The sequence below is a fragment of the Phoenix dactylifera genome, chromosome 7 (genome assembly GCF_051530095.1).
Source record: "Phoenix dactylifera cultivar Ajwa chromosome 7, Ajwa_hap1_PhDact_Kaust_v1.1, whole genome shotgun sequence".
In the NCBI taxonomy this organism is placed as follows: domain Eukaryota; kingdom Viridiplantae; phylum Streptophyta; class Magnoliopsida; order Arecales; family Arecaceae; genus Phoenix; species Phoenix dactylifera.
This window is the reverse complement of record NC_143196.1, coordinates 33,224,304-33,239,113: the sequence shown is the minus strand read 5'-3', so window position 1 is coordinate 33,239,113 and position 14,810 is coordinate 33,224,304. Positions and strand designations below refer to the sequence as shown.

Sequence of the window (14,810 nt, the reverse complement as noted above, 5' to 3'; positions counted from 1 at the left end):
GTAGAGATTGACACTTTGACACTTACACAAGATGACATGACATGACATGACACTTGGTGGCGCTTTGAAAATGGTGCTTACATCAGCTAAAAGTGTGGGAACTGAGCATAGTTTTGGAGTGTGCTTTCAAAAGATGCCTTTTTAAATTGATGATACTTGGATTCCTCATATAGTTTTCCTGCTAAAGAATTGAGGTGTCCAGGCTATTTTTTGGTGGAACACCTATTTCTTCCTTCTTCCTTTCCATGTTATTATGGCACGAATGTATTTTTTTTCATTAAAAAAAGTGTCACTAACTAGTTAGTTAGTCTAGGTGAAATATTTTGGTGCATGTATACAAACATACATAGGTATAAATTTTACCTGTCACTCTTTGTACAGAAGGGTCTTTTGCTGGATTTTTCAGAGGTTGAAGTGTCATACAGTTTGGTAAATAGGAACCCCTTGCACTGATGCATAAACAAGTAACTTTTCTTGAGGAGATGACATTCTTTTATAACCATAACTATAACTGCCTAGCCGGGAAGAGGGTAGCCGGGAAGAGGGTGAATGAAAGATTCCACATCGGCTAGACTCATTTCAGAGCCTGGGCATATGAGGCGGGTGTCTCCAAATCCTGCAGACGCGTTTTGGGTGGAAAACAAAAATCGGAAAGAGGTCTGAGCGGCGCGTGCGGGCCCCAGAACCGGACAATATCTGGCAGGGGAGTTCCGTGTTCCCGCCTCATGTGGCCCCCCACGTGGGCACTGGGTGCCTCACATGCCCCGCGTAGGTGGGGGCATAACATTTGGTATCACTATTTGGGATTGGCCTTGTGGATTCTCATTCTCCAAGTATTTTTATTTAGGACCACCTCTTATGTTATTTCAAGATTCTTCATTTCCTTCCTCGCAACCTCCATCCATATTATTTTAGGTCTTCCTGTCCTTTTCTTACCATCTTTACACTAATCAAATATCTCTTTGGAGCCTCCTCAGTTCTTCGTTGTACATGTCCATACCCTTTGAATTGATTTTCTATCACTTTATTCTTAATTTGTGCAATTCCTACAGCTCCTTTAATATATTTGTTTCTTATTTTATATTTTCTAGTTTTACTGCACATCCATCTTAACATTTTCAATTCAGCTATACCCAAATTATTTTCTTGTACTTTCTTTACTCCAAGCAATACAACATGATATGCCTTATTGTTTTTCTATAAAATATTCCCTCAAATCTTCAAGATATGTGCCTATTATAAAATATTCTGGATGCATCTCTCCACTTCATCCAATCAGCTCTAATTTTATTGCATATATCTTCATTTATCTCTCCATTATTTTGTATAATAAATCTGAGGTGATGAAACCGGTCAATGAGGTATCTCTTGTTCATCAATATTAATTGCCATCATATATTCATTCTCACTAAACCTACATTCCATATACTCTATCTTTATTCGACAATTTTTTCAAACTCTTATCTCCTAAAGTTTTCCCTCTTCACAAGTCCAATTTAATATTTAATCTAGTTCTCTTTTCATCAATCAATACTATATCGTGCGCACATAGCATACCGCATTGTACGTTTTCTTGAATGTTAGCAGTAGGTTCATTGATAATTAGTGCAAAAAGATATAGGCTTAGTGCTAATCCTTCATGTCAGCCTATATTAACTAGAAATACACTTCTTGTATCATAGGAACTTTTAACACTTGTCTATACCCTATCATACTTGGTCTCAGTTATTTCAATATACTATTTATGTACACCTTTTCTTTTTGAAACCCACAAAACTACTTGTCTTGGTACCCTATCATAAATTTTTTCTGAGTCAATAAAGACCATATGTAGACTCTTTTCTTCTTCTCTATATTTTTCTACCAATTGTCTAGGTAAAAAGATAGCCCCCATTTTTGATCTTTCAGGTACAAATGCAAATTGGTTATTTGAGACGGTTGTTATTGTGATTAATCACTGCATAGTTAATCTGGAAGAGTTAATCCCCATAGTGGTTTTGAGGTTTCACATACTGTCGCGACTCACCAGGAATGTGCTGAGCTTGTACGTGAACTAGGCATAGGTCGGCAGAGCACCTATTTTTAAAATAGTTTATATTATAACAAGGATATTAATATTTTATTTTTATTTTGGCACAGCATGGGATATCTGCTAGCAGTGCATATCATTGCACACCAATCAGCATATAAGTGGAAAGCATAGTCCCAAAGAACTCTTAGAAAAGATTGTGCCTAAATTTATCTTTTTTATGTTGTGCACAAGGGCCAAACACTTATTTATGATGACCCAATGCTACTTCCATTCATCTTTTGGTTTGTAGTTTGGTAACATCAAATTTATGGATCAAGTTGCTGCTAATAACAATATTGGCTGATAAGAAATGTCTACGGTAATTGTGGACTCCCTTTATAAAATCTGAAATTTAGTCCTTTTTATAATGTCTTTGGATGCTTTTAAGATTTTATCTGTCCTTTTTTTTTTTTCAAGCATTGATGACATCTTTCCTTGTGTAGGCAAAATGGCTTGTCGAGTCTTCATTGGTTCCATCTAGGCTTCTGCAAGAGCGCTGTGAGGTGGGACCTGCTATTTGCTTAAATTAAATTGTTATTTTTTTTTTCTTTTGAACTTATGCATTTCTTGTCCATGTCTAAAGTGATACTTCTCTACTTTCTCATTTGTAGGAAGAATTTCTGTGGGAGTCTGAATTGATTAAAATAAAGGCTCAAGATTTGAAGGCTAAAGAGGTGTGCGGATCTGAATCAGTTTGAGCTAAATTTATTTTCATACCTTATAAAAATTTTAAAAATAATGCTCTGGAGCATTATCTAGTTTTATTATCTATATTTCATGCATATCCCATCCTCCTTGGTCCTTTCACCAATAAAAAGTTTGTAAAGGGAAGTGCCATTAACATTCCAGCAATAGTTTCCATATGCAACTGCTTAGCATGTGCAGTGCTACTGTCAACCTATGACTTGCATTTTGATGAACTTTTAAACTTAACCTTTGTACACAATTATTGTTGTCTGAATTGTTCCTGTTTATGAAATTTGAACTGGTTGGATGAGATCATGTAGTGGCGAAGGATTTCATAATAAAAATGTTTTTTGTTTGTTTCAAGGATATAGGAGCTGTCCATGTTGGCTTATATTTGTTGGTACGTGTCAGACTAACATGAAAAAGACACCTGTCACTCCTTGGCACTTGTTCCTGGGTGAACCACTCCAAACCTGTGTTTTAAAATACAGGGTGTGGGGTTGCATATGTGGCTGCAAATGCAGGTGCAGTCCCCTAATCACACCTGTATGAGGGCTGAAATGGTGGTCTACTTAGCATTTTTGCCAGCATATGCAGCATGCCTAGTATTGTGAAGCTGCATATGTCGCCCACTTTTGTTGGCTCATGCATATGTAGTTGGATCAATCTTATAGTTAATTTGGATGTGGGTTTTGGGCGGGTTGGTCAGGTATCATTGATAATGCATGTTAATTTTGTTACAACTTTTGCTCTTACATATCATATACTAAGTAGCAAGCACTAATTCTTAGTTATTATTTTTATTAAAATTGTATTATTTATCAAAAGAACATTATTAGGGTTATATTTCTTTGACATATTTAATATAATAAGACATTTAACATATTAAATAATATATTATCAAAATCTAACAATAATAATATATTCATAAAATTAGAGAAGGCCAGAGATTAAGTGGATATGATCATACTTGGAAGGACAGAAATAGAAACAAGAAAATTGTTCGTAGTTTATACATCTCATCAACATAGGAGTATAGGTGGCAGATAAGTGATTAGATGGTATGGTCTTTTGAGTTGAAGATAGTGTGGCTATGTTGTTTGATACTATATGGACTAGTGATTACCACAGCAGAGCTGTTATTTCTGTTACTAAGTAACCGATAGCATGTGTTACATGGAGTCTGCTGAAGGAAGGTATGCTTAGACTTGTCATATAAATGGCATAATCTGTATATCAAAGTTGTATCTGCTCCACTATAAGTTTTTTCTTTTAGAATTGTCATTGAGACATGTGAATGGTTAGTACATACAGTAAATAAGTGAATCTGGGCTACAACTGTCTTACCTTACTGTGTTAAGCTAATGGATGTATCAGTTACCTCCCTGTTTAATAATGTATACTTATATAGTAGATAGTCTAGATTTTTTTTTTAATCTATTTTTCAATGTAGAAAGTTTTCATTCAAGCTGCTTTTCGCATTGCCACCCCCCTCCCCCCTTTCTAAATCTGGATGCTTGATCTTTTCTCGTGTATAATTATGTCATTCATGGGTTGCAGGTTAGAGTAAACACCCGCCTTCTTTATCAGCAAACAAAATTCAATCTTCTACGAGAGGAGAGTGAGGGCTATGCCAAACTGGTGGGTTGTTTGATCTTTATTCCATTTTCTTTTATTTCATCAAGTCTTTATGATGAGAGGAACCAAGCATGATAAATATCCTTCACTTGTTGTAATGGGCTTGTACTGTCACTGAGATTATGATGTTTTTGTTATGATGTTCTTTTTCAAGTTGATGCTTAATAATCCATCCATTCGTGTGTGTTTTTCATCGTATGACCAAGTTCCTTGTATTGATATATGGTTGTGAGAAACCCGAATTTGCAGACAATATTGGTAAAGTAGTACTCTAGGTAGTTGTGTAGTGATTTAGGATGGCAAATTGTTTCTATTTTTTGAAAAAATGTTCTATAGAATTTTCTCTTAAGTCGCCAAGGTATCCATTGGACCCATGATAGTGCGGAAGCACTCTCCATGTTATCCATCTAGCTTTAATTTTCTTATGTATCTCCTCATTGTCTCTCCATTTGTTTGTTTAACAATTTTTGACAATGATAACCTTGAAATTTTTTTCTAGATGTCTTTTTGAAGTACAATGTAATATTCGGTGAGAATATTATGCACCAAATAAATGCTTTTATGTTAAAAGATTTATATTATACTTCACAAAGACAAATTCATTGAGAATCATATAGATGAAATGTATGTGTCCATTTCAAAATTTAAATCCCTGATTTTGCTCATATGTTATTGTAAGTTGTTGTTACATGCGTAGCACATTTCCTCTAATAATATGCATTGGTATGATAATATATATATCTTTCTATGAGGTCTATTTGTAAAGACATAAAAACAACTATTATTAGTACTTATGCTCTCTCCATAATATGATTGCCATGATAATGCAAACATCTTCCAAAAAGTTCAGTTTCTGTCAAGATACAAAAACAACTTATATCTATATAGCTAAACCCAATATGCTTTCAAATATTTGTTTGCTACTTGATTTCTATTCTTTATTTGGCTCATTGCAAGGCGGTCACCAACTTCTTTTCCTTATTTATGGTCTTTGTAGGTGACACTTCTTTGTCAAAGTGACTTTGATTCAATGACTGAGAAGGCATCAATGGCGACAATTAGCAGAATTAAGGTTCTGAAATTGTCTTTTTTCATGCATGCAATACTGTCATCATGTGAACTTTCTTTTTTATTTTAATGATCTTTAATATATGATCTTTTGCAGTCATTAATTGGGCACTTTGATCTGGACCCAAATCGTGTTTTTGATATTGTAAGCTGTTATACACTTATGTTGCTACATTGTCCTTCTATGTTTCATAACTTTGACTTCTGTTAAAGGCTAATTTATTTTACAGCAAACCCATGTTTGCAAGAATGTGCTTCTTACACCATTTCTAGAAGAAAGAATGTTGTACCAAATTTATTATTGCGATACAACTGATAAGAGATGCTTGCCTATATGTGATTTGTCAGGTGTTGGAGTGTTTTGAACTTTATCCTGAGAATAGTATTTTTTATAATCTCATTCCTATATTTCCAAAGGTTTGTTCTTGACTGTATTTGATTATTCTTAATTTTTTTTTATTTTGCTCTCAAGTATTGGCAAATTTTGTTATACTGCGCTTGTTTATTTTTGACAGTCACATGCTGCTCAGATTTTGGGGTTTAAGTTCCAGTATTATCAACATATGGAAGTGAACGCCCCTGTTCCGTCTGGTCTTTATAACCTTACAGCTTTGCTGGTGAAAGCAAACTTTATTGATCTTGATAATATGTAAGTTATGTTTACTTAGTAATTTCAATTCCTTAGGAATTTTCTGGCTTGTTACTTGAATTTTTTTTCTTTTAATTTTCTTTTGATTTCCTTATTCATAGGTTTCTGTATTTTTTCACTAAGTAAAGTTTGCTTGTTCAGGTTGCATTCTAGTGTCATAATTCTTGAACAAAAATGTATTGAGCACTTCCAATGACTGTTATTAAATTGAGAAGGATAAATTCTGCATTTAATGTCGTTTTATCTTGTCGAAAGACCGAAAGCTTATTCTATGAAAGAATGGAGGCTGGCTCTATCTTTCTCTCCTCCTTTGTTTTTTTATGTTTCTTTTTCTTTTTTGTCAAATCTAACAGTGTCTTTTGTTTTGCATCACACATGGTGCTCATAAAAATAGAATAATCCTGCTGCAAGTGGGTTCATTGAGTCTTGAGGATGTCCTGATCTGCTGCATCCTAATTTGGAGAAGGCTTGGTGGTGTGGTATTGGCTTGGTGTCCTCTCATTTGGGTTTAGAAAGTTTTGAAGATTTGTTCATCGAGGCAGGGCATTGGATTGCAAACTTATCTGATATATATTAATATGTTTTTTTCAGAACTTATTGATGGAATTAAAGCAGTTAACTTTTGTAAAGCTGGCTTGCTTTGGAATTTTGATGTCTGAAAATTTCTGAAAGTATTCACTTTGAAATTCCATTTGAAAGAGTTTCAGACAGTTACTTTCATGTTATGGTTCCAGTGGTGCATGCTGGTGTCTTCCCCTTGTGGTAGTTTTTGTGGTAGATGTGATGGATATATTGACTACGAGGGCTTTGGTTACAACATTGACATTGGTTTTATGCTTACAGTGGTGCATATTAATGGCCTTCCTTTACATAGTTTTGTGGTGGAATTTGAAGGTTATATTGACTGACGAGAGATATTGTTATTGTGATGCATATATTAGTTTAATCTGTATACTGGTTGCATTTCTTGTGGCAACATACAGGGAATCAATGGCTGCTCAGATTGCAGACAGATGCGAACATACTTAAGTTACTTAGAGCTGAATAAGTTCGGGCCTGTCAGACTCAAGCTTGGACAGTGTAGATTGATGGTAATTGGAGATGTTTTTTTGGTTGGTGACGGTAGCTTGTTATTACCATTCAAAATGAGTGACACTTTGATACATTAATGAGCGTTATAAAATACCTGCAATATCAGATGGGCAATCATGGACCGTGAATAGCTGGTACAGGCAGTTTATGTTTTCTAGTTAGATGAAGCCCTTCCCATACGCTAATTGATCTGTAAACTTGTTGTTTCCTGAAGATAACTCTATGTGCATGGAACACCTTTTGGATATTGAGCATTATGAGAAAGATGTAGAATCTCAAGTGAAGACCATTGATGAGATGTACTTTTGTTTAAGATGGGAACACAAAAACCACCATGCTGACATTGGTAGGAAGTAGCTGGTAGTTGTCTGGAACTCATTAGTGACACTCTGTTCTAGTTAATGACACTGTCTCTTGAGAAGAAAATGGCAAATGATCAGACAAGCATCCAATCAACTTGTTAGTGAGGGCACCTGACCGGTGAACATCTTCATGAATCTACTGTTCTCTCCATTGTTTTGTGTACCTTGCACCATTGAAGGAGCAGCCACGGTAAACCTTGTCTGATTAAATTTATATTCGATGATGAGTAAAGCATTTGTGGCATCAAAGGCGAGTTTATGCATGCTAGTGTCATTTTATTGGATCGATTTTGTATCCATTGGTTTTGGTGCTATGTAAAGTTAATCATTTTTATTTTTTTGTTATTCTTTTATAAAGTTTGTGCTGGATGAAGATGGTCAGGTCAAGTCATTACTAAATATTATGGTTTCATTTGGCTATCTTATTTACTGTTTTTTTTTCTAGTCTGAATCAGAACGCTGATATTGAACCTTAACACACTAGTTTTGCTTTCTGCCCTCTTAGTAACATGTTCACTCTATTCATATTCTATTCTCGCATTTTTTTTTAGAAAAGAGATATGTGTAGCTATCATCATTAAAGTTGGGTTAACAACAAAATTGTCTGGTTATTTGTACTTCACTGTGGGAACATTATGACAATATGAAGTTCAACTGTGCTGTTTATGTTAGATCTCTGCAATTGCTACTAGATTAGCATGCATATGATAATGGCAGATGTCTTGGTTGTTTTTTCAGAATTTTAGGATATCCTAGTTAATCATTATGGCGCCGTATGAAAGAGGTGCATTCTTGTCAGTTATTTTTATCAGTTTTTTTTTTGTTGGATCATAATTTCAGGTCTTAATGGCTTGCTATTCTGCATATTATGCATTTGAGGATTAAGAGGTTGCTGATTTATTTTACTCTTTTGGAGTTTGATGCACTATCCAGCTCATTAAATGATGAATTATAAGTTACTTGTCCTTGTTTGGTCTGTACTTTAGCGTAGACGTTGAAATATTATTGATTTTAATTAATTGAATAATTTAGTCAGATGAAAAGAGAGTTCATTTCATGCATCGTTACATCACACCTACGTGCTTTGTAGCACTGGTATTGCTTCTATTTTACTTGAACATATTACTTACTTTGACTCAAGTGGCTGTTCTATTTTGGATTACAAAGTCGGCAGTCGGCAGCATGAAAAGATCATGGGTCTTCTTACTCTGATCTTTGTCATTTTCAAGAATCAAGTTATTATTATGAGTTTGCTTTCTGCGATGTTTGAAATTTCTCCCTGATCATGAGAATTAATTATATGCATCTCCTTGTAAGGGACATTTTTTTTAAGCATGTTGCTTGATTTGAAGCCAACATCTTTGTGCAAGTAATGTGCTTACTTCTGATGTTGGATTTTGTAAAGATGAATAAGTAATCAAGAATGAGGAAGAGAGGACAATTGAGAAAGCATGAACAATTAAAGGTGAGAGGCAGGAGTTCTATGTTGAAATGAAAATCATGTTTAGTTGTTTAATATCTTCTTTCCTTCATCAAGAAGTCCTGTACTCTTGAGTGCAAACATGGGGAAGCGGATACTTTAGAAACATTTTGAGTAAGGAAGTGCTTTGGAAGTGGGTCCAAGTTCAAGATTCCCGGAAGATTCTGAAACTGGTGGGTTACCCTAGGTAGAATAATCTGCTTACTAAGTTATGTCCTATATATTTCACAAATTAAGGGTCAACCTGAACTACAAATGGTGTTAAGATGCCCCCTTCTATCTCTTCATCATAGATTGGTTAGATTACATGTTTCCAAGGCTTATATAGTTATATTTTTTTTATTTCTCATATTTCATTGCAAATCTTGTTAGAACTTTGCATCTTGGGAAGGATTTTCTACTATTGTAATTCTAGATGCGTTCGATGCCTGATTCTTTATTCAACTATTCCCATGTGTTTAGATAATAGCTAAAATGGAGTGAAACTCATAATTATTATATCATAAGAATTACATTCTGATTGAAAATTTGATTTTAAAGATAAACAGGAGGATTTCAATTTTCATTTGATTTAAATAGTTCGAGTTAAAATATTTTTTTAGTATGTAAAGAAGTTTAAGCCTATTCCAAGTGGATCAACATTATTTTTATGAGAACAACCAGGTGAAGATAATCAGAGTTGTCTGAGGCTTGGAATGTCTACTTCTTTTGCCTGTTGACTCAAGATTTTCATGTTATGAAATATCGATCCATTTGTATAGAAGAAAAAAATGTTGTGTACCTTAAAATGCATTATTTTTTGGATATATTTATTTAAGTATAACAATCGTGTTCTAGTTTTTACATGTTAACTTGATCTGATCATCCAGCTATAAGAGAATCTAGTTTTCCTAATGTTTTGAAGTCAAATAAGAGCTTATTTTCACATTTTGTAAACCTGGTGCATTAGCTCCAATTTTTGCAAATTTTCTAATTATATGATTGCTGACAACTTAAACTATTAGGTTGGCAAAGATACATGTTAATAGAATGGATTTATAACATTATCTTTTAATTGTTATGATTTTAATTCGCTGCATGTTTATGTGTAAAGCATTTGCATGAAGACTAGTTAGAAATCCTGATTGTTGATTCTTGCTTCATGGACTCAACAGAGTTTGAAGTTCTGTGGTGTGAGGCAGTACAATCATGCAATAGATGGTACATCCCACAATATGCCCTCTTATTGACTTAGTTTGTTGATATGGTGCTACGGCATGATATGTACCACAGCACATCTTGGTGCACCTTGGTAGGAGCAGCCCATATATATTATGGTGCAGCCAGTTATTTAAATCTGTAGGCATCAGAACACATCTCCTAGTCCACGCAACAACATAGATGGCCATTTTCGCCATTTTAAATTGGATATTTTACATTTTCACTGTATGGTAGGTATTTATGTAGAAGTTTTATAACATACTAGGCTTAGTGAAGTGTTTGCTTGCTATAAAATTATCGAGAGGATTTTCTTGTTTATACTTGTTCTGCAGCTATGGAATTACATGACTCTAGGAGTTTCCAAGTTGAAGTTGAAAGATGTTCTTTATTGCCAGGTGAAGCAAATCTCTGCTGTTGAAGTACCTTAACCGTGATATGGAAATAATATTGCGTTTGAAATTAATTCATGATGTGATTGCTGAGAGTTTTAAATGAAACACATTATATAATATAATGTTGGGCAGTGAAAATGGCCTGTTTGCAGGAAAATAAACCTTGCAAAGATGGAGATATTGTGATTTATATAGTTAATTTGCAACGAATGGAGTGTGTTAAAAGTTGAATTTTCTAATAGAGGATAGATGGAGTGAGGATTGCCTAAAATGGTTTGGACTTTGAACACGTGAAAAGAAAGTTAGACTTGGCTCCAGAACTACTGACTAGAGAAATTATGCATATTTTTAAAGGTTGAAACTAAGTGGATCCATTTAATCAGATGACTCGGACCTGACCTGGATGATTATTGAAGCAAAGGGGCAAAAATGAATAAAGAAGGGATAATCTAAGATTTGGCATTGTGAAGCATTGTTGGATAGTGGTGGGACTGCCATGTTAGCGGACCAAGTTGTTTGTATGTGGAGATAGGTGGTCTCGGGATGGTATCTCTGTGTTATAGATATAGGTGAAGCTAGTGAGAACGATGTTCGGGTGGATGGAGATGATTGAGTTGGAGGTAGAGATAGTGCTAGGGTTGGTTGGAGATGACAAAGTCAATGTCGAAGATTAGGTTAGAGTCAGGATCAAGCTTGGGTGACTAGCTAAATAAATGAATCAAGAAGGGAGATCGAGTCAACATCAAAGATCAGGATGGAATAGTAGCAGAGCGGTGGCCGAGGTGGTCCTTGAACGATTGGTGGTTGATTCGTTGTTTGAGCTCCCTCGCATGGCAGGGGCGGGATAGAGAAGGATAGGATGAATGAGGGAGATGAGAGGAGATTGGGGGGTTGTGGGGTGGGTGTTGGAGAGGGGAGGGGAATGGGGTGGGGAGGATAGCTATTCCTTTAGGTTAGGTTTCTGGGTGGTGTGGATTTAGGCTAGGGGTAGATTTACAATTTGTAGTAGCTTTTACTACTCTTTGACATGTTTGATGTATGTGATTTCATCAAGAAAAGGGTGCATACGATGAATGGCCATGATCTCATGATCTCACTAGTCAAGATTGAATGATCATATACCTGTTAGCTGCCTCATAGTTTGAATTTAATATATATATATATATATATATAATTTTAATAATGCATGCGTGTGTTATTAAAATTATATAACTACAACTCAAAGTTGTCCTAACCCGCTTGAGCCATATGCAAGTCAGGTTTATGGGACTTGAACCCAGCCCATGGACCAAACCTGACGGCTTCATTGGGTTGTATCAGTTTTGCGGGTTCTGGGTCAAATTGCCACTTCTAATTTCACATGGTGGTTTTGTTATTTTAATTGTTATAGTAACTGCAGCTCTATTAATTTGCCTTTTCTTTTTACATGTTTTTTCTATCATTTTTGAGGTGTTCCCAGTTTTTTCCTAAAAACATTTCAATTTGTGTTCTGCCATGGCTTCTTTTTTTATTGGACTCTTTAATGTGGACTTGTCAATATGTTTGTTTAATAGTATTCTTTATATTTACAGATATGCACACTTACTTCCGAAGGATGATGAGGCATTTGAGCACTATGATGCATTTATTGCAAAACGGTTTGATGAGGTCTGACTCTATGCTGATATATAATCTAGGCTCTTTGCTTGCTAGAATATAAAAATATTTCTCATGAAAGATGCAGGTTTTTTTCTTTCTTTTCTATATGCATTTTCTGTATGTTAGTTTGGAGAGTAAACAAAAGGTGGTGTGTTAAAATCTTGAGTTCTTGCCTTTTGATTTTCAGCATGCTGCTTTGAACATCAATATGGTGTGAAAGGTTATCGTTAGTTGTCCAACTGGTATTTTTGAAATATAATTTGTTGTGATCCTGAAATCTGTTTTTGATATCAGGTCAACAAAATTGGCAAAATAAATCTTGCTGCTACAGGAAAAGACCTTATGGAAGACGAAAAACAAGATGTGACTATTGATCTGTTTACTGCTTTGGACATGGATAGTGATGCAATTAGAGAGCGGGCGCCTGAGCTTGAAAATAATCAGAAACTTGGTTTGCTTATTGGTTTTCTTTCTGTTGATGACTGGTAAGTTGGGTATGCATGTATTTGAACAATCTATTTCTTGTTACATGTATGCCTTCTGGTGTAAGCTACACACACACACACACAGAGAGAGAGAGAGAGAGAGAGAGAGAGAGAGAGAGAGAGAGAGAGAGAGAGAGAGAGAGTGCACTCAGGTGCATTTAGCCCCTGATGCTTCCTAATGAAAATCAATGTTATACCTTGCAAAATAAAAGTCTCACCATTGATCATGGTCAATACAGTCCATAAAATTTCTAGAGGCTCAAAATCATTTGAATGATTTGAACGTCTCTTGTCTATGCATCAAGCAAGAATAAAGTGAACTGTAGCAATATAGCTAGTGAGCAAAAGTATATCATAGACTACATTACCTGTGGGTCCCAACTCCTAACTATTGATTTTGGTCTAAATATCTTATAACATATACCTATTAAATTTCAACTGATTTGGATACATCTAGGTTAGATATCAATCCAAAGCATGATATCATATCATTAACATTGTCCATTTTCATCAATTCGATGCATGGATGACCCCAAAAATGTATGATTTTTTTGTTTCTAACCAACGAGAAATTGCAAATCATAGTCAGTGGGGTGGATTTTCATTTGAGAAGTCCATAATTGATTTCATTGGAGGCATGTGGGCCCAAATGCACTTGAGTGCATTCTAGCCTCACCAATCCAAATTGTAACAATGCTTCCACTGGAACTTTAGAAGTTGCTCCTACAAGCAAATGTCAAATTTACCCTCCATATGTTGCATTATATAGCTTACATTTACATGCATGGGGGTACTTTTGTCATTTGGTCCACGCAATTAATGCACTGAAAGGTGAAGCAATCATTGCAGCAACAATTGCGTGAAAAAACATGCAATGGCGTGGGCCAAATGATGAAAGTACCCCTACGCATGTAAGTCTATCGAGCACAATACATGGTAAATTTGTTGTTTTCTAGTAGAAGCAACTTGTGAAGTTGCTCTGATGGGAGAATTATTAGATTATAACCCCACACGCATATGTGAATATATGTTGCAATGATATTTCTTGAGGAGTTGGTGTTGAAATGAATTAACAAGTAAAAGGCAACTAGGAGATAGTAGTTTAAGATTATTTGGATCTAGAGAGTTAAAATAACTATAATCAGTTATTTTTCTTTTGTTGGCAACTGACCGAATTATTTTTTTTTGTTACGACTAAATTTGAAGATCCTTTGTCACAACCTCCATTTATGACTCTTCTTGTGCTTAATATAAAATCTAGGATAGAGAATTCATATTGCCACATGCCATCCATATGCTGGAATTCTATGCCCCCTCCCCTCCTAGATATTGTATTGATTTTTGCTGTTCTTCTACTGTTTTCTCTCTTTTGGTAGTATTTTGAGCGCTGGGAATGGGTTGGGACCATGCGAGGGGTGTTCAGGTGTGGTATCCTGGTTGATACATTGTGTTATTCACTCTTTTCTTGGCAGGCATTGAGTTTTGATTTATTGGATTTTAACTAAGTTGCATTTGTAATCTATCACACTGCTATCTGGGTTAATCAGAGATCCTTAATCCAAGGCGTTCCATCATCTTGGAAACTTTAAGCTGGCAGATCAATCAGAAAAGTTTTTCTTCATCTTTACCCTTTTCTTTAGGAGTAAGTGTCCCATCTGGATGCTCACAGAGAAATTTCTATGCACTTAAGCTTACTCCCAAATCTGCAGTAATTTTACCTGATCAATATGCACAACCTCCCACCCTCTCTTCATAAGGAGAGAGCAACAAAAGGCTATACCGAAGGCTGGGTGATATTTGTTTTATCAAAATTCAATTTTTGGAGAAACTTCTCTGCATCAATTCATACAGGAGTATTACTCTGAGGATGTTTGTGAGAATCTGCTCACGATTATCTTTTTAGATTTTCATTTTTCCGTGAACTCAATAATCTGGTTAAATTATAGTACACTTGTATGCTTGGTAAGTTTAGCTCTAGGCATTTTTATTTCCTGCTTCCTCTGTGATGGCATCAATTCTTTTGGTTTTCATGAAGAAAAACTCAGTAA

The 14,810-nt window shown here is 35.2% G+C and overlaps 1 protein-coding gene across 2 annotated transcripts in view; it reads left to right on the top strand.

Annotated features, from left to right (window-relative positions):
- Positions 1-14,810, top strand: part of LOC103713391 (THO complex subunit 2-like) — a 45,856-nt gene that overhangs the window by 6,637 nt on the left and 24,409 nt on the right. For both annotated transcript variants that reach the window (XM_088701799.1, XM_088701798.1), the window contains exons 4-12: positions 2,515-2,574; positions 2,683-2,745; positions 4,319-4,399; positions 5,394-5,468; positions 5,562-5,609; positions 5,813-5,881; positions 5,980-6,113; positions 12,211-12,286; positions 12,572-12,762. In XM_088701799.1, the coding sequence (XP_088557925.1) occupies positions 2,515-2,574; positions 2,683-2,745; positions 4,319-4,399; positions 5,394-5,468; positions 5,562-5,609; positions 5,813-5,881; positions 5,980-6,113; positions 12,211-12,286; positions 12,572-12,762 (797 nt within the window). The remainder of the gene's footprint in view (positions 1-2,514; positions 2,575-2,682; positions 2,746-4,318; positions 4,400-5,393; positions 5,469-5,561; positions 5,610-5,812; positions 5,882-5,979; positions 6,114-12,210; positions 12,287-12,571; positions 12,763-14,810) is intronic.